Source organism: Loxodonta africana, chromosome 5 (genome assembly GCF_030014295.1).
Source record: "Loxodonta africana isolate mLoxAfr1 chromosome 5, mLoxAfr1.hap2, whole genome shotgun sequence".
NCBI classification, from domain to species: domain Eukaryota; kingdom Metazoa; phylum Chordata; class Mammalia; order Proboscidea; family Elephantidae; genus Loxodonta; species Loxodonta africana.
In genome coordinates, this window is record NC_087346.1 from 146,114,224 (window position 1) to 146,132,284 (window position 18,061).

The 18,061-nt window shown below is 40.4% G+C and overlaps 1 protein-coding gene across 4 annotated transcripts in view; it reads left to right on the forward strand.

Moving 5' to 3' along the window:
• The window catches only part of TAPT1 (transmembrane anterior posterior transformation 1), a 77,454-nt gene extending 60,572 nt beyond the window's left edge, over positions 1-16,882 (forward strand). For all 4 annotated transcript variants that reach the window (XM_010591369.2, XM_010591371.2, XM_064286055.1 and 1 more), the window contains 5 exons: positions 314-373; positions 749-817; positions 3,648-3,724; positions 12,817-12,977; positions 14,664-16,882. In XM_010591369.2, coding sequence (XP_010589671.2) covers positions 314-373; positions 749-817; positions 3,648-3,724; positions 12,817-12,977; positions 14,664-14,893 — 597 coding nt within the window. In that variant the 3' untranslated portion in view covers positions 14,894-16,882. The remainder of the gene's footprint in view (positions 1-313; positions 374-748; positions 818-3,647; positions 3,725-12,816; positions 12,978-14,663) is intronic.
• Positions 16,883-18,061: the final 1,179 nt, after the last annotated feature.

Genomic DNA, 18,061 nt, shown 5'->3' on the forward strand with positions numbered 1-18,061 from the left:
CTTCTCCCAAAATCCTGAACTTGCAGCATCGTAATCATTGAATATTTCTCCCTTTTATAATTAGGAAGGAGAAACCTCCAAAAGCCTGTGAATGTAACAGTTCAGGAGTGGGCATAGAGGCTGAGGCTGTGTGTCACCCTTAGTGTAGAAAAACCGATAGAGAAGCGACTCCTAGATGGCGGTGAAAGGCTTGGAGAATACCTTGTTCCTGGTGAATTACATACACAGAGCACTTTTACCTGCAAAGTCTGAACCCTTACGTATCATATATTCGCACTGTATTACTTAATATCTCGTTCTTATTTGTCTGTAGGTCTACAGCGAATACAGAGCCAGCCTTGCTTTTGACCTCGTTAGCAGCCGACAGAAAAACGTGAGCGTTATATCAAAACCGTAGTGGGAATTCAGCTAGACGGTGGTTTAGCTCCAGCATGCTGGCTACATACACTTATCTTCCTGCTTATCTCTGTTCTGTACACTAAATGTTACAAATTAACAGTAACACTTAACACATAAAACACTGCATGACTTTTGTGGCCTTGTAGTAGTTAGGTGACTTTGTATTTAAAACTTCTTAGGAATAGTTAGATTTTCACATTGTTTTACTCAGTCGCATGAGAGGTACCAGGTTCTCTTCTTGCTCGTGGCCTCACCTGTGGAGAACATGTGCTGGGGTCGAGTCAGCAGTGCTTTTTAAATGTTGTTTAAACCCCGTAAGTCGGAATCATTTTCTCCTTTCTCTCTCCAGGCCTATACTGATTATAGTGACTCTGTGGCACGGAGGATGGGGTTTATTCCTCTTCCACTGGCTGTATTAGTAAGTCCATACTTTCTTTACCTTTTTAGGATTGAAATAACCATAGTTATAAAATATTAGTAAATGAATTATCACTAAGTTTCTTTACAAAAGGACATGATATAAAAATAAAAGGTAAATGACTTAGCAGAAAAATTTGTTGTAAATGATAGCATTATCCTTTTGGACTTTGAGCCACCCAGTAGATAAGCGATCTCAAGGAACTGCGTAATGTAATAGCTTTCAAAACAATGAGAATACTCTTTTTTGCTTATTCATATGGCAAAGATCTTTTGATTTTTAATGGCAATACCTGGTGGTGGGCCTTGATGTGGCCACTGTAATACCTGCCTCGTGGAAATATAAATTATTCCAACATTTTTGGAGGGTAATTTGACAGTATTATACTTTGACCCAGTAACTCCAATTATAGGAGTTTATCTTAATAAAATAGTTATAAAAGGCACGTAATAATTTATGGGCAAGGGTACACATCACAATGGCATTTATGGTAGTACAAATTTAGAAACAAACTAAATAGGTTAAATAAATTATGGTTTATCCAAATGAAGAAATATTGCATATCTATTGTAATAACTACATTTTTTTTAAATTTTCTAAATTTTTTACAATGAAAATTTCTACTGATGTACTCAGAAACTATCATATATTTCTAAAGTTAAAAATACCTCTGAAACTTACTAAATCAACCAAAACAATTTTCATCAATGTGGAGTATTTTAATGAATTGTTTACTACAGCCTTGCAAATAGTTACTAGCCCCCATCGAGGCTGTGGTAATATTAAGATTTGTTGACTGTACGTGTATTTGATTATGTTCCTTCTTGCCTACTTATTCTCACATCAAAACAGATGCAACCATCTTTTTGCCTGAAAGGCATCTAAAGTTCTACTACAGACACAAAGTCTCATGGAAGTCAGCTAAGAAAAGTATAAAGATGTTGTAAGTCGTACTACCTGTATTTTAGAACACCTTGCCTAACATTTTTAGCTGATGGAGGATTAATAGGTTTAGTGTTACTTAAACTTCAGCCTGACTCTCCAGATAACCTCCTAAATATTTTCAATTATGTTAATTACTTTATCATATAATAATAGAGTTTTCTCTTATTTGGGAAAAGGAACTACTAGAATTGTGGAAAAGGGGATTTTAAAGAGTAAAATTATTTGTTAAAGGTTTAAGAGTTTGGATGAAACAGAGTATTAGGTTTTTTCTACATTTGCTTTCCACACCTGGAAACATGATATGAACAATTTGAGGACAAACCTAAGTTTGCCTGACTGATTTAAAAAAAGAAAAAATGGATTGATTGAGTGATTGGGTGAAATATGGCCTTTCTTTGCCAAATAATAATTGATTTGTCTACTGACCCATTTGCCAGAAAACTCTGGTCATAATTATATTCTTTTTAACTTAGTATTTTTAAATTTTCCTCAGGTCTTTGTTTCGTTCTTTAAATGAATGTTTATGGTTGTTATAACACAAGATATAAACTTAATAATTTATTAACAAAAACACTTCCTGTATTTTCAAAATACAGGAAAACTTCCTGTATTTTCAAAGGAGATTATTTAATTATGCAATGATCTGGCGGGTTTTCTTTGCAGTACTTTTCTCACAGAGCTTCAAAGTGGCGCCATAGCTTTGGTAGACAGACATCTGGGAGCCCTGAGGAATAAACCAAGGCCTCAGTAATCAAGTTAATTCTTTAGTTAAGGCACAAGGATTATAAAGTTTCCTTCTAAATGTTACCTTAGGTCCTTAAAAGAATTTGTATCCAAAAAAAAATTAAAGAAATCATATATTAAGGTCTGTTGGAAATTAGACTTTGGGCTTATGTATCTTAAAATTGCCTGGTATTACACTAGATAACAAGCAAATCTCTTAAGTCTTAAATATGAAATTGGTTTGTTTTCGTATTAATGAATAAAATCCCAGAATCACATTAACATGTCATTTCCCTTTTAGAGATTTGAAACAGATGAAGGATTCCATTCAGTATTTTTCATAGTGAAACTTTATTCCCCCTTCTCCTCCTAATTGTTCTTTTGTTTAAAGCTTATTTAAAATATCTTTTAAATTGTATGTTATGATAAGTATTTGATACACACTGTCTGGGTACAGATAATGTGTAAACATTGCACCTTGATAGGTCCCAACAGATTTATTCAGCAGACTGTGTCACTCGTGTATTTCTGTGAAATAAGTAAGAAAGTAGGTGTTTGACCATAACATCCAGAAGAGACAAAACTGTCTTGAGCTTTAAGTAATTAATTCTGTAATAGTATTTAATTTTTTTAAACAGTACAAACCTCCTACAGTTCCCTTTTCTCTATGCTCCCTGCAAGTCTTTGGAGGTTATTAAGAAGCCAAGACCAAAAAAAAAAAAAAAAGGCAGGAGTAAGGGAAACGCCCACTAAATATTTTTAGCTCTAGCGAGGAAGTGTGTAGCAAGAATTCGTTTGTACTTTCCAGAATAATTTTCCATTTTAAAAATCGCTGATTTGCATCTCCCTTAGGTCCAAGTAAATGTACCCTTCATGAACTCCGTCTAGTATCTGACTCCAGGGCGTCAGAGAGGCAAACGTGTACATTTGCCATGGTGTCCTAGCTTTGCCTGAGCAAATCCAAATCTGTCACCATCGGGCAGATTTTGATATGAATGGGCAAATCCAGGACTGCCCACGTGGGTTTAGACAGAAGCCACAGGTGTGTGCCTAAAGTGTTAAAATTAGCTTGGAGAAATCTTTTGTTTCAGTATTAACTAATAACTCTGTGGTTGTATGTTTTGTTTGTGTGTCTCTGTTGTTTTGGTTTGTTTCTGGCTAGCTCATCAGAGTTGTAACAAGCTCAATTAAAGTGCAAGGAATCCTGTCTTATGCCTGTGTCATACTCTTCTATTTTGGGTAAGATGAAATATTCTTTTTTTGAACAGCTTTATTGAGGTATTACTGACATACAATAAACTGTACATATATAATTGGTAAGTTTTGATATATGTATACACGATGAAAACGTCGCCACGATCAAGAAAATGAACATACCCATCACCTGCAGAAGTTCCCTCACGGCCCTTTGTCATACGTTCCTCCCTCCATACCCCCAACCCCCACCCCCAGATAAACATGGATCTGCTTTCTGAACACCCATTTGCATCTTCTCTGTAAACGAAATCATATAGTATGTACTCTTTCATTCAACATAATTATTTTGGGATTTACCCATGTTGGCCCTTATAGCAATAGCTCATTCCTTTTTATTGCCGAGTAGTGTTCCATTGTATGGATATACCACTTTGTTTATCCATTCACCTATAATAGACATTCGAGTTGCTTGCAGTTTGGGGTTACTACAAATAAAGCTGCTCTGAACAGCCTTGTTAATTTTAGGGGTGGATGTATGGTTTCATTTTTCCTAAGAAAATACCTGGGAGTGTAATGGCTGAGTCAGAGTGTAAGTGGATGTTTAATTTTTTTTCCTAAATTTTATTTATTTTTTTGTTGTTGTTGACAATATACATAGCAAAAGATATACCAGTTGAACAGTTTCTATATGTACAGTTTATTGACATTGATTACCTTCTTCGAGTTGTGCAAGCATTCTTACCCTCTTTTTCTGACGTATTCCTCCCTTATTTACATAAACTCACTGCACCCTAAGGTACCTGTATAATTTTTCAAGTTACAGTTGTCAATTTGATCCCATATAGATAATTCTTAAAAGAGCAGAATGCTCAAGGCAGGCATTTTTTACTAGTTAAGTTAAACTATTGTTCAGTGTTAAGATGAGTTCAGGGGATATTTTTGGTTTAAGGTTTAAAGATTATCTCAGGGCAGTAGTTTTAGGTGTTCATCCACCCTCCATAGCTCCAGAAAGTCTTGAGTCCATGAGAATTTTAATTTCCGTTTTGCAATTCTCACTTTTGATCAGGATTCTTCTATGGAATCTTTGAGCAAAATGTTCAGTCATGGTAGCCAGATACCATCTAGTTCTAGTCTCATGGCAAAGGAGATAGTTGTTAATGGAGGCAAGTAGCTATACATTCCATATCTTCTCTTCCTAACTGTCTTTCTTCCTCTGTTGCTCCAGCCAAATACAACCAATTGTGCCACTTGCAAGCTTTTAAGAACCCAGGCATTACGCAGTGAACTAAGAGGTAGAAAAAGCACTGAACACTTTATTAGGGCAATTAACAGGAGTGTCCTGTGAAGCTATGACCCTAAACCAAGGAACTAAATCCCATGAGGTTTTTGTTTGTACATAAGCAGCCTCAGCAGCTATTCATTTTTTTTTGTCATTGTAAATCTATCACACAACTTTTTCTTACTCAACTTTTTACAGGTGTAAAACTTAATGACAGCAATTACAATAACTGGCTAGTGTACTAGCTTAATCAATGTGATTTTTCCATCACCGTTAACCCCCCTTTTCCCCATCCCTCCCACCCCCGTAACCACTATTAAACTTTGGTCTCTATATTTGTCTGTTCTTGTCTTTTTATATAAGTGAGGTCATGTAATATTTGTCCTTTTGTGGTTGGCTTATTTCACTCAGCATAATGCCTTCAAGCTCCGTACATACTGTAGCATGTATCAAGGCTTCATTTCTCTTACTGGCTGAGTAGTATTCCATTGTATGTATGTACCACATTTTGTTTATCCATTCATCTTTTCATGGGCATTTAGGTTGTTTCCGCCTCTTGGCTATAGTGAATATTGGTGTATAAGTCTCTTTTTGAGTCTCTGCTTTCAAGTCTTTTGGGTATATACCTAAGAGTGGAATTGCTGGGTCATCTGGTAGTTCTATTTTTAGTTTTTTGAGGAACTGCCATACTTTTTCAGTAATGGTAGTACCACTTTGTATTCCTACCCGCAGTGGATAAGAGTTCCAATTTCCCTACATCCTCACGAACATTTGTTACTATTTTTTTTAACCTTAGCCATCCTCCTAGTGGGAGTGAAACGCTATCTCATGTGTTTTTGATTTGCGTCTTTCTGATGACTAATAACACTAAACATCTTTCATGCGTTTGGTCACCATGTGAATGTCTTCTTTGGTGATATGTCTGTGCAAGTCCTTTGTCCATTTTATGATTGGCTTATTTTTCTGTTGTTAATTTGTGGAAGTTTTATATATATTTTGGTTTTTAGATTCTTGTCATTTATATGGTTTCTGAAGATGTTCTTACAGCTGGTAGCTTGCCTTTTCACTTTTTTGATGAACAAAAGTTTTTAATTTTTGTGAGGCCCATTTATTTATTTTGTCTTTTGCTGTTTGTGTTTTTGTTATTATATTAGATAATCCATTATTGAAAGCTAGGCCTGACAGTATTGCCCCTGGTTGTTTTCCTAAGAATTTTGTGGTTTTAGTTTGCATGTTTAGGCCCTTAATCCATTTTGAATTTTTGTGTATAGTGTGAGGTATGGGTCCTGTTTCATATTTCTGCATGTGGAGATCCAGTTTTCCCAGCATCATTTATTGAAGAGATTCTTCTTTTCCTATTGAATGGACTTACCAGCCTTGTAAAAAATCAATTGGCCATAGATGTGTGTGTTTATTTCTGGACTCTCAATTCTATTCCATTGTTCTCTGTGTCTATTGTTATACAAGTACCAGGCTGTTAGGATCACTGTCGTGGTGTAGTATGTTTTAAAATCAGAAAGTTTGAGTCCTTCTGCTTTGTTCTTCTCTTTCAACATTATTTTAGCTATTCAAGGCTTCTTGCCATTCCATATAAAGTTGAGGATTGGTTTTACTATTTCTGTGAAGAAGGCTTGGAATTTTGATCAAAATTATGTTGAATATATAGACTGCCTTGTATAGTATTGACATCTTAACCATTAAGTCTTCCAATGCATGAACACGGAACATCTTTCTGTTTATTTAAGTCTTCTTTAATCTCTTTCAGCAGTGTCTTTTAGTTTTCATTATATAAGTCTTCACATCCCTGGTTAGATTTATTCCTAGGTATTTTATTCTCTTAGATGCTATTGTAAATGTAATTGTTTCCCTAGTTTCCCTTTCAGATTTTTCAGTGCCAATGAATAAATAGAAGGAGCCCTGGTGGCACAGCAGTTAAGAGCTTGACTGCTAACCAAAAGGTCAGCAGTTCGAATCCACCAGCTGCTCCTTGGAAGCCCTCTGGGGTAATTCTACTCTGTCCTGTACGGTCACTATGAGTTGGAATCAGCTCGATTGTGGTGGGTTTGGTTTTTGGTTTGGTGTATAGAAACCCGACTGATTTTTGTTTGTTGACTTTGTACCCTGCAACTTTGCTAAATTCCTCTATTAGCTCTAGACATTTTCTTGTGAATTCTTTGGGATTTTCATTTGTAGGATATCATCTGTGAATAGAGATACTTTTACTTTTTTAATCTGGATACCTTTGATTTTTCTTGTCTTATTGCTTTGGTTAGGACTTATAATACAATATCAAATAGAAGTGGTGAGAGCAAGCACCCTTGTCTTATTCCTGGTTTCGAAGGGAAAGCTCTCAGTCTTTCTCCATTAAGTGTAATGTTTGCTGTTGGCTTTTCAGATATGCCTTGAATCATATTGAGGAATTTCCCTTCTGTTGCAATCTTCTTAAGGGTTTTCATCAAGAAAGGGTGTTGGATTTTATCAAATGCTTTTTCTGCATCAGTAGAGATGGTCATGTGGTTCTTTTCCTTTGTTCTATTGCTGTGGTTTATTATGGTGATTGGCTTTTCTAATGTTGAACCATCCCACTTGGTCACAGTGTATGACTGTTAATATGCCGTTGGAGTCTATTTGCTAGTATTTTATTTTATTTATATTGTGCTTTAAATGAAAGTTACAAACCAAGTCAGTCTCTCATACAAAAAGTTAAATACACCTTGCTGTGTACTCCTAGTTGTTCTCCCTCTAATGAGACAGCACACTCCTTCCCTCAGCTCTCTATTTTCGTGTCCATTCGGCCCGCTTCTGATCTCCTCTGCCCTCTCATTTCTTCTCCAGACAGGAGCTGCCCACATAGTCTCATGTGTCTACTTGATCCAAGAAGCTCACTCTTCACCAGTACCATTTTCTATCCCATAGTTCAGTCCAATCCCTGTCTGAAGAGTTGGCTTTGCGAATGGTTCCTGTCTTGGGCTAACAGAAGGTCTGGGGACCATAACCTCTGGGGTCCTTCTAGTCTCAGTCAGACCATTAAGTCTGGTCTTTGTACAAGAATTTGAGGTCTGCATCCCACTGCTCTTCTGCTCTCTCAGGGGTTCGCCGTTGTGTTCCTTTGGTAGTATTTTGTTGAGGAGTTTTGCATCTGTATTCATAAGAGATACTGGCCTTTAGTTTTCTTTTCTTGTGGTATCAGTCGACTCGACGGCAGTGATTTCAGTGGTTGGTATCTTAAGATGAACTATTCTTGAATATATTTTTATTATGCAGTAAAGTATAAATGTAAGATGTAATGAAAGTTAAGATCACCCAAATCATACTACTCCCACTCACTCTCTTAACAGTGTGTACCACACACCCAAGTGGATTTGTGACCTGATTAAATGTTATCTGGTAGTAGTATTAATAGTACTTTATATCTTTTTTTTTAATTGTACTTTAGATGAAGGTTTACAGAACAAACTAGTTTCTCATCAAATAGTACACACGGTATATGACGTTGGTTAACAATCCCATGACATGTCAACACTCTCCCTTCTCAGCCTTGGGTTCTCTATTACCAGCTGTCCTGTTCCCTCCTATCTTCCAGTCCCTGCCCCAGGGCTGGTGTGCCCCTTTAGTCTTATTTTGTTCCATGGGACTGTTCAATCTTTGGCTGAACGGTGAAGCTCAGGAGTGGCCTCACTACTGAGCTGAAAGGGTGTCCGGGGGCCATACTCTCAGGGTTTCTCCAGTGTCTTGTCAGGCCAGCAAGTCTGGTCTTTCTTTTGGAGTTAGAATTTTGTTCTGCATTTTTCTCCAGTTCTGTCTAGTTGTATTGGACTCAGTCTGGTGGAAGCTGTCGCAGATGTGGTCCAAGGACACTACTTGGGTTTCAACGGGATTATGGCATGACCTGAGGCGTGCTCTGAAAAGGTGGCCCAGTCTGAGGTGTGAGGAATGACTAAGAGACAGTGGAAACCAAGAGGCCAGTTGGATTTGTTTTGCTCCTATACTGTTTTATTCCATTTGTAGCACAAGAAAAAAAGTGATATGATTCTATCATGTTTCTGTCATCTGCGTTTATAAATACGATGTTTTAAGTACACTTGCAATAGTATGTTATATGTACTGTTTATGATGTCCCCATATAATTTTCTCATAGATAAGATTAAATTATTATTTCTTTAATCTCAGATAAAATCTAGTAGATATAAAAAGGTGCGATGTTATATTTAAAAAAAGCTTAGGTAGCAACAAAATAATTGCTTACTAACATCGAGTACATATGGTATACCGTAGTGTTTTTGCCGTTAGTTTTTCTCCAGAAGTAGCCCGGCCCAGCTATAGATTTGATTACTGCTTACAGTGAGCCGTGGCAGTTATGCTCAGAAAGTGGTGATCTGTGAGAGGGGCCGGAACTGCAAGTCTCTCTCAGAAGGAAAATGGTGGGGCGAGAATAAGCATACCAGTCGCAACTTCAGCTTCAGCCGACAGTTCACTCAGAATCTTCCTGTAAGATGAGGCCTGGTTTCTAGGATATCTGTTCTGTGGTGTCCCCTGTTGTTTGTTTTGAGTGAGTTCACTACGTTTTGTTGTGCCCGGTGCCTGGCACGCTGCCTGGCACACGGCCAGCATTCAGGAAGCCTCTGTGGAGGAGGACGGGAGCAGTCACCATCAGTGTCTGCACTTTCCCGCCCTCCACAGATTCCTGAGTTGTTAGCATGCTCCCCAGCACCTTCAGCACCCATCTTGGGCCCTCACCCTGCAGAGGTGTGTTCAGGAAGTGTGGCTGATTTCAGCGTTAGCTATCTAAGATACCATTTCGATCAGATTGTATACCATTTCCTGTTGTCCATTTGGATGAACACATAAATCTTTTATTAGGGTGTGACTCTTTTCAGTGTCTTGGCATTAAAAAACACTGAGCCTTCCTTTCCTGGTTCTTAACCCGCCCTTTGGAATTCTTCCTAGCATTGCCCTTGAGTTTCAATTAGTACTACTATAATTGCTCCCATTTTCATTTAACCAGCTAATTGTTGTATTTTTCTTATGTCATAAACAGGCCAGGAGGTAAAATATGTGCGCCACACCTGGAAACCCTTGCTTGGTTATAATTCCTGTGCGTAATACACTCAGGTGGACGTGCTTTCATCTGAGTGACTAGGAATCCCACAGCCACTCACCCCAGCCCTGTCCTCGCTTGTCTCACCCCTCTCCCACTTTGTCTTCCTTCTCTACAGACAGTCCAGCAGGCAGGTCTGCTCCCTGGCCTTTGCCGTCTGCTGATTTATTTCAGTTGTCCTCAAATTATCCTCTGTCTTCCTTCGGAATCTTTCTCAGAACCGCCTTGCCCATGAAGCGTTTTCTGTTCACCGACTGCCAAACCCAGGACTCTACCTCAGCAAAAACAGTTCAGCCCTGCCCTCAACATAAGATGCTGTGCTTTTTCCCCACCACATCCAGTGTTAGTCTCTTTCCCTCAGACTTACCCTTTTTTTTTTAATAATAATATTTTATTGTGTTTTCAGTGAAAGTTCACACAGCAGATTAGTTTTCTGTTTGACAATTTCTACACAAATTGTTTAGCAACGTTAGTTACATTTTTCACAGTGTGTCCACATTCTCTCTGATTGCATTCTGGTTGCTCTGATTCCAGTACTCCAGGGTTTCCCTCACTTTTTTTTTTTTTTTTAGTGTTTTATTGTGTTTTTGGTGAAAGTTCCCTCAGACTTGCTGACTAGGGGTGGAAGACCTGCTGGCCTGAGCCCTTATGAGCCGTCTGACAGCTGCTCAGTGGGCACTGCTCCGAGCCGGTGCTGGTCTAGCGCTGACCTAGCATTCTGAGGAAGAAAGACAGACAAGTCCCGTCATATTGTAGCTTAAATTCTAGTGGGAAAAGTAGACAACAACCAGAAAAACATTGGTGGTTGACAGCGTTATGAAGAAAACTGAGGTGGAGGAAGGAGACGGAGAATGACCATGGTGGCTTCTTAGAAAAGGAAGGCAGGGGGCCTCTCTGTGCACTGACAGCTAAGTGGAAGCCGATGCAGAGTGAGGGAGAGAGCCATGCAGGTAGCCCGGAGGAAGGAGCGCGGGCAGCTGGAGCACAACTGTCCAGGTGGGAGAAGATCCCCTTGCAGGGCCTGGCAGGCATGGGAGGGCCCTTGGGGTTCATCTCTGAGGAGAGGGCTAGGATTGGAATCAAGAGACCTGGTTTGAAATGCCTGCTAGACGTCACCTAGGCACTGCTGAGAAAACAATGGAAGGTGTGAGTGAGGAATTCCAGGAAAAGCTGGGCCTGGAGGTCAAGTGGGGAGCCTTCTGCACAGGCTACTGCAGCCCTGGGGCTAGGAGCTCTTCCCCTCCAGGTCTTAGTTTTCGGAGCAGAGAGGCTGAGGGATAGTTCCGGAAGCCCATTTGCCCCTTGCTTTAACCTTCTTCCAGGCCCCTCCTCAAACTTGCCTTCAGTGACTTGTAATTTCATGTGATTCCTAGGGTTTCATCTCTGGCATTACTTACTTCAAAGCTGGTGTCGAGATTATTGGTCCTCTGTCATTTAAGGTCTCTATAGGTGGAAGCCCTGGTGGTGTAGTGGTTAAGTGCTATGGCTGCTAACCAAGGGGTCAGCAGTTCGAATCTGCCAGGCACTCCTTGGAAACTCTATGGGGCAGCTCTATACTCTGTCCTGTAGGGTCGCTATGAGTCAGAATCAACTCAATGGCAGTGGATTTGTTTTTGGTATAGGTGGGTTGATACCAGTGTGAGATTTTTCTTTCCAGCAGTTTTTGCCAGATTTATATCAAATGCCTTAAAATGTTGTGTAACTTTTTACCCAGAAATTTCACTTCTTTAATTACAGCTATCTAGAAATTTCTCTTAAGGAAATCCAGATTTAACTCTAATGCATAAAGTGAAACATTATGGGACCATTTAAAACATCGTCAGTGAGGAACATATACTGATTTGGAAAAACACTCGTGTTAAAATAACAACAGCAATAATAAAATAACAGAATTGGTTAGCATTTCTATGTGTCAAGCACTGTTCCAAGCCATTCCTGAATCGTCCGCCTCCTTTATGGATTAACCGGTTAAGTAGTGTGCCCACGTCCACACAGGTGCTAAGCAGTGGAGTCAGGATTCAGACTCCAACACTGGGCCCTGGAGTCTAAACTCTGGCTCATAACCCACACCCTTCATCTTACAGTCTGTGTCATGTGGCCGTTTCTGTACAGTGGAGGGTGCAGATAGAGGTGTACTCTTAGCAGAAGCACGTAAGGATAATCTACCAAATGTCAACAGTGATTGTCACTGGGATGTGGAATTCCAGGTTGTTTTCTTTTTCATCCATCTATCTTTTCTAAATGAATTTGTTTTGCAATAAGAGAATTGTTGTTAGGTGCCATTGAGTCGATTCCAACTCATAGCGACCCCATGTGACAGAGTAGAACTGACCCATAGAGTTTTCTAGGCTGTAATCTTTGCGGGAACAGATCACTAGATCTTTCTTCCAAGGAGCCGCTGGGTAGGTTTGAACCTCCAGCCTTTCAGTTAGCAGCCAGACACTTAGCTGTTACACCACCAGTGTTATTTTAGTGTGAGGAAAAATTTTTAATTGGTGTGATTTCTTCTGATCCATCAGAACTGTGGGGATTATGAGAATTCTCTTTTTCATGGTGAAGAAGCTTCAAGGCAATCAGGCTCTGAGCAAGGAAGGCTGTGTGCAAGGAATTTGTAATCTGAAGCCCAGGGCTTCTGGCTCCTGGGCCTTTCTCTCCTCACCATTCCCCACTGCTTTCTCAGGAGCATATGTAGGAGAGCACGCTCACAAGGTTTGGGGAAATGACAGCAGGGGTTGTGTGTTCTGTTTCTGGTTTTAGGTTGATATCCCTGAAAGTACTTAATAGCATTGTGCTATTGGGAAAATCATGCCAATATGTGAAGGAAGCCAAAATGGAAGAAAAGTTGTTCCACCCTCCCCCAACCAGCACTCCGGGCAAACCACACAGTAAATCACAGAACAAAAGTAAATCCCCTCAAGGTATGTTGGATTCTTTTCATCACTTCTCTGAATGGTTTTCTGAGAGTTAATTGTTTATCTGAACTCTATGTAATAAAAATCTATTCAATCAGTGTTTGACAATGCTTTAAAATTTCAGTTTCAGTTTTTTTTTTTTATTGTTAGATTGCATCACAGATACACTCGACATAGTGCTCTGAGTTTTTACATTTATTTATTCATTGTTCCACAAATGATTATTGAGCACTTATTATATGCCATGTCTCAGTGATACAAAAACAACAAAAAAAAATAGCTGGCATTGAGTGTATTTCAACTCACAATGACCACATGTGTGTCAGAGTATAACTGTGCTCCGTAGGGTTTTCAGTGGCTGCTTTTTTGAAAACAGATCACCAACCTTACTTCTGAGGCACCTCTGGGTAGACTCAAACCACCAACCTTTTGGTTAGCAGCTGAATGCGTTAATAGTTTGTGCTACCCAGGGACACTCTAGAGGATACAGTGGTGATGTCACTGCCCTCATGGGGCTTATTCTAGACAGAGGGGTGGAAAGAGAGATAATAAACTGGTGGATATACACTATGCCGGGTGGCAGTAAGTGCTGTAGAGGAAAATAAAGCCAGTTAAGGGGAAAGCCAATAAACAGGAGTCAGGGTCTCTACAAGGAGATGCCCCTGAACTGAGCCTAAGGACGGGAAGCAGTGAGCCTTGTAGGCAGGAGCAGCCTGGCAGAGGACCCGGCACTTACAGAGGCTCCAAGGCAGGAGCAGACTGGGCCTGTTGAAAACAAGAAAGGCCAGGAGGCTGGAGCAGACTAGACAGAGGCCCAAGAGGTTGTACAGAGCCAGTCACGCAGGGAAGGACCTGGGCTTTTGTTCTCAGGGGGGCGGGCTTTATGCAGAGGAGTGACATGCTCACGCGTACATTTTAAGAGGGTAATTCTCAGGCTTTGTGGAAAATAGACTCAAGAAGGGCAAACACAAATACCAAGCCCGGGGCAGAGGCTGCCGACTCAGAGCAGGGCAGTTGTGGTGTAAGAGGGAAAGCAGACCGGCTCTGGAGAACTCTGGAGAGCACGGGCTTGCTGGTGCGCAGGTTGTAGGTGTGAGAAAAGAGCTTAAGATGGTGCCAGGGTTGCTGGCCTGGAAGCACTGGAAGAAGAACTGCAACAACTGACTTAAGTTTTGTCGTTAGATGGCAGGTCCCTATTCACATAGGTGTTTATTTATGTGACTTTTAGCCTAAATGGTTTATTTTTAAGTGTATGGAGTAGCTGTGTGCCAAGTAATATATGAGGTGCTGAAGAGACAAAGGTAAATGGGTCATGGCCCTGCCCTTCAGGGCTCATAGACTGATGGGGAGACAGCCCGATGGTTAGTCCACACGGCTGTCTGAGGGAGTGGAGGGGCAGGAGCGGTGTTCTCCTGAAGTAACCCTTGAAGGGCGAGAAGAAATAAAGCAGCAGTGAAGTCCTGGAGGCATGGAAGGGCATCTAGTGGGCTCCAGACCCCAGAGTGCTGAGGGTCCCTGGAAAGGGGTAGGAGAGGGAACTTGAGGTGGGCAAGAGCCACATCCTGGAGGGAGGCCATGCTGGTTGTGCCTACTGCTACAGGGAGCTAAAATACAGCAAAATAAAAACAGGAAGAGTCGCTTCCAAGGTGGGAGGACGTCCTTTCGTAAATAAATGGATATCTTCTTCCACAGGCCTTGCCACTGAAGAAACCCTCTCTGCTTCAGTCACCAGCCAGCCTACTCATCCAAAGGAGAACGTTATCCCACTCCTTGTGACAAGCAATCCTGACCAGTTCCTGACCACTCCAGACGGTGATGAGAAGGACATAACACAGGAAAATTCCGAATTGAAACACAGATCCTCAAAGAAAGACCTGTTAGAGATAGACAGGTTTACAATTTGCGGAAACCGGATTGACTGAACCTGGTGGCCACTGCGCCAGAGACACGGAGTCTCGGGCTGCAGACGCGGTGCCGCCAGGACGGACAGATGGGAAAAGTGGCACTTAAATATTTATTTAAAAACTTAAATTATTAACGGCGAGCAAATATTAGTATCTTTCTTCCAGCAGTGTGGTTGGGGCCAAGGTCCAGTCACAGAACAACAGCGATCTCCAGCTTTGACTTCTGGGGTGATTTGGTGGATCACGGAGACTTCTGCCTGCTGGCCAAGCAGCAGCGGCACTTCGGGGACCCGGTGGAAGCAGCATCAGAATCACGTGTGCTTTATCCGTCGTCCTCGAGGCCTCTTCAGTATCAGGATATACCTGGAAAACTGTGAAACTCAGACCATGACATGGTCTTTCCAGTCTCACACTATTTTCACAGAGTTTTCAAACTTTACTGCATCTGCCAAAGCATTAAAAGAAAATTACTAAACATAAGTCGAGAAACGTTCTGACCCCTACAATAATCCTTGCAGATGTATCTGAATTAATCAGAATAAAAGGCTACTTTAAATAAGATGTGATACATAGCATTTTATAGAAACACAAAAACCCGAAGCCATTTAGTTTATTTTGTAAAAAAAAAAAATCTGTTAATGAAGTTATGCATCACTGAGAAAATGTTTCCTGATTATTCCGTTGACTCTTTAAAGCAGAAGCTGGGCTGTGTGTTGTTCAATTGCTGTGGCTAAAATAGATGCCCTTACAAGGGGGCATTTTCTATACTGCAAAAGCAGAGCCTGTTAACTTTCAGGTAGGGTTAACTGGTTTTCTATAAGTTTAATTGCTTCATAAATTGTCACAGCTAAAAGGATTTGAACAGGCTGGAGAATTGCCAGTGTACAGAATTCAGAGGCGTCAGCTTTCACTGGGTTTTTTCAGTAACCATTTTAAAGTATATATCCCAAGTAGATTGAGCAACACCGTCTTGGGCTTATCAAATGCAATTGGCTTTCTGTTTGGAGCATTGTGGGTGTGTCTGTGTTGGGAGTGGGGTCTGTATGGGGGTGGGCTCTGTATGGGGGTGGTGACTGGGATGTGCCTGTGGTGGGGGTGTGGGCGGGTTCCTGCTGAGAGAGCACTTTGTGTGAAAGCCCCTGGGTGTGCTGAGGAGTTCTGTCTAGATGCTGGGAACAGCAACCAAAAGTTGCATTTTGGTTTCGTTCAAGATCCGGATTCCATTTAGGCTTAATGACTAGTTTGTGGCCTACAGGGTAGGACGAGTTATTTTCCATCACATTTTACTTGAGAAACCTTTCTGCATTTTATAAACATCTTACATTTACAACTTCTGTTTCCAGAACTGTCCAGAAGATATTGTTACTGTTATTTTTTCTTTTTCTTTTTTGGTGCTTTGATTTTGAAGTTCAGCTCTTGTATGTGCAGGTGTTTCAGGCATATGCTAGGCAGAAAGTAAATTGGAGTCAATTTGTCTGTTTCCTGGGTGAAATATAAAGCAGTCTTATGCTTCAGCTTGTTCATTTGAAATACAAAAGTGAATTTTCATGCTTGGTATTATGCTCAGGTAGGGCAAAGGCAAAAATTGTCTGCAGATGCTCCTAGGAGATCAGAAACTATTTCAAGTGAAAAATGAAAAGACTTTGATTGTTCTGTGTATGTTTCAATAATTCCATTTTGGAATTATTATTTTCTCCATCTCCTCTTTCATCAACAAGAGGAACATTGCCCACAGCGAATGGGAACAATTTGAGGAAAGCTTTGCCAGGCATAGGCCTCCCTGATCAGAGCAAGAACATAATTTGGGTGTGTGTTTCAGTCCCGCTTGAATTCTCCTGTCTCTGTGCTGTCATGTTGGGAAGATTTTTGTTTCCTTTGCAGATGCTGTAGGGAGTCTGGGACGATGTTCACGTCCATTTCTTCTGTTACAATGGCATTCAGTACTAATTTTCTAAGTGCATCTTGTGTGAAACTCAATAAATTCAATTTTGTAATCTTTTCTAAAAAGGTCACTGGATTTATTTTGATGATATTTACCATTACATTTGGTGAAGTGCACTTCCCACGCTTTCATGAGAATTTACTTCTAATTTTCAAGTGATAGGGCTGTCTTAATTTTGTTAGTTCTTTTGATCTTAATGGTGCAAAAATGTTTCATCTGATTTTTTGAAAAAAAAAATGGCTGGGCTTTGATTAAAGACCATGTAATAACTGTCAGCAAATGAAGTTATTTGCATTTTACAGGTATTTTGACTGTCACACAATCTGATTTTTACATCTGGGTTCAAGCTCAAGACAGTGCTTCAGTTTAAAAAGTACCTATGTGGGATACAACATAGGTCAGACCCATATTAGCTTTTCCTTTGGAATAAATACCAAGTGTCATTCATGAGCTTTATTAAAATTTCTTATGGACATTGGCCAGCATTTAGACTTTATATTCAGTGTGTATAAACATATGAGCCCTGGTAGTACAATGGTTAACAGCTTGGCTGCTAACTGAAAGTTTGGCCATTCAAACCCACCCAGCAGATCTGTGACTAAAAAGACCTGGTGATCTGCTCCCATAAAGATTACAGCCTAAGAAGCCCTATGGGGCAGTTCTGCTCTGTCACATGGGGTCACTATGAGTCGAAATCAATTCAGCAGCACCTAACCACCCCTGCCATACATAGCATAGAAGAAACTTGGTATAATTAGATCCTCAGAATATATCCTGCAACTCGTGGTAACTCAGCAGAGGAAGAGTGAAAGTTACAAAATAATTTAAAATCACTATATTTTGCTGTGTTTTGATTTCATCCATCTATTCTTTCAACAAAAATTTACTAACCCCGCCCCCGCTGTGTGTCAGGAACTGTTCTGGATGCTGGGATCAGCCAGCCCTTCTGGGGCAGACAGAGCAAGCAAGTCAGCGAAATCGTTTCTGCTGGTGACAAGTTGTATGATGACCAAGTGATCTCACAGATTATTTTAGTTCTGAAATAAATACAGTTCTTTAACCTTTAGGTAAATTGGATTTTGTCCCCTATTAAATTTGCTTAAAATAATTGTACAGCAGTTGGACAGTTTCTCCCTAGATGGTGAAGACTGCTGGAATCCGTTCTCCTGTTCCATGCTGGCAGGAGTATAGCTGAGCACCTGGCTGCCTGGTGGGTGGCTCCATTCCCCAGGCCCTCTTGCTGT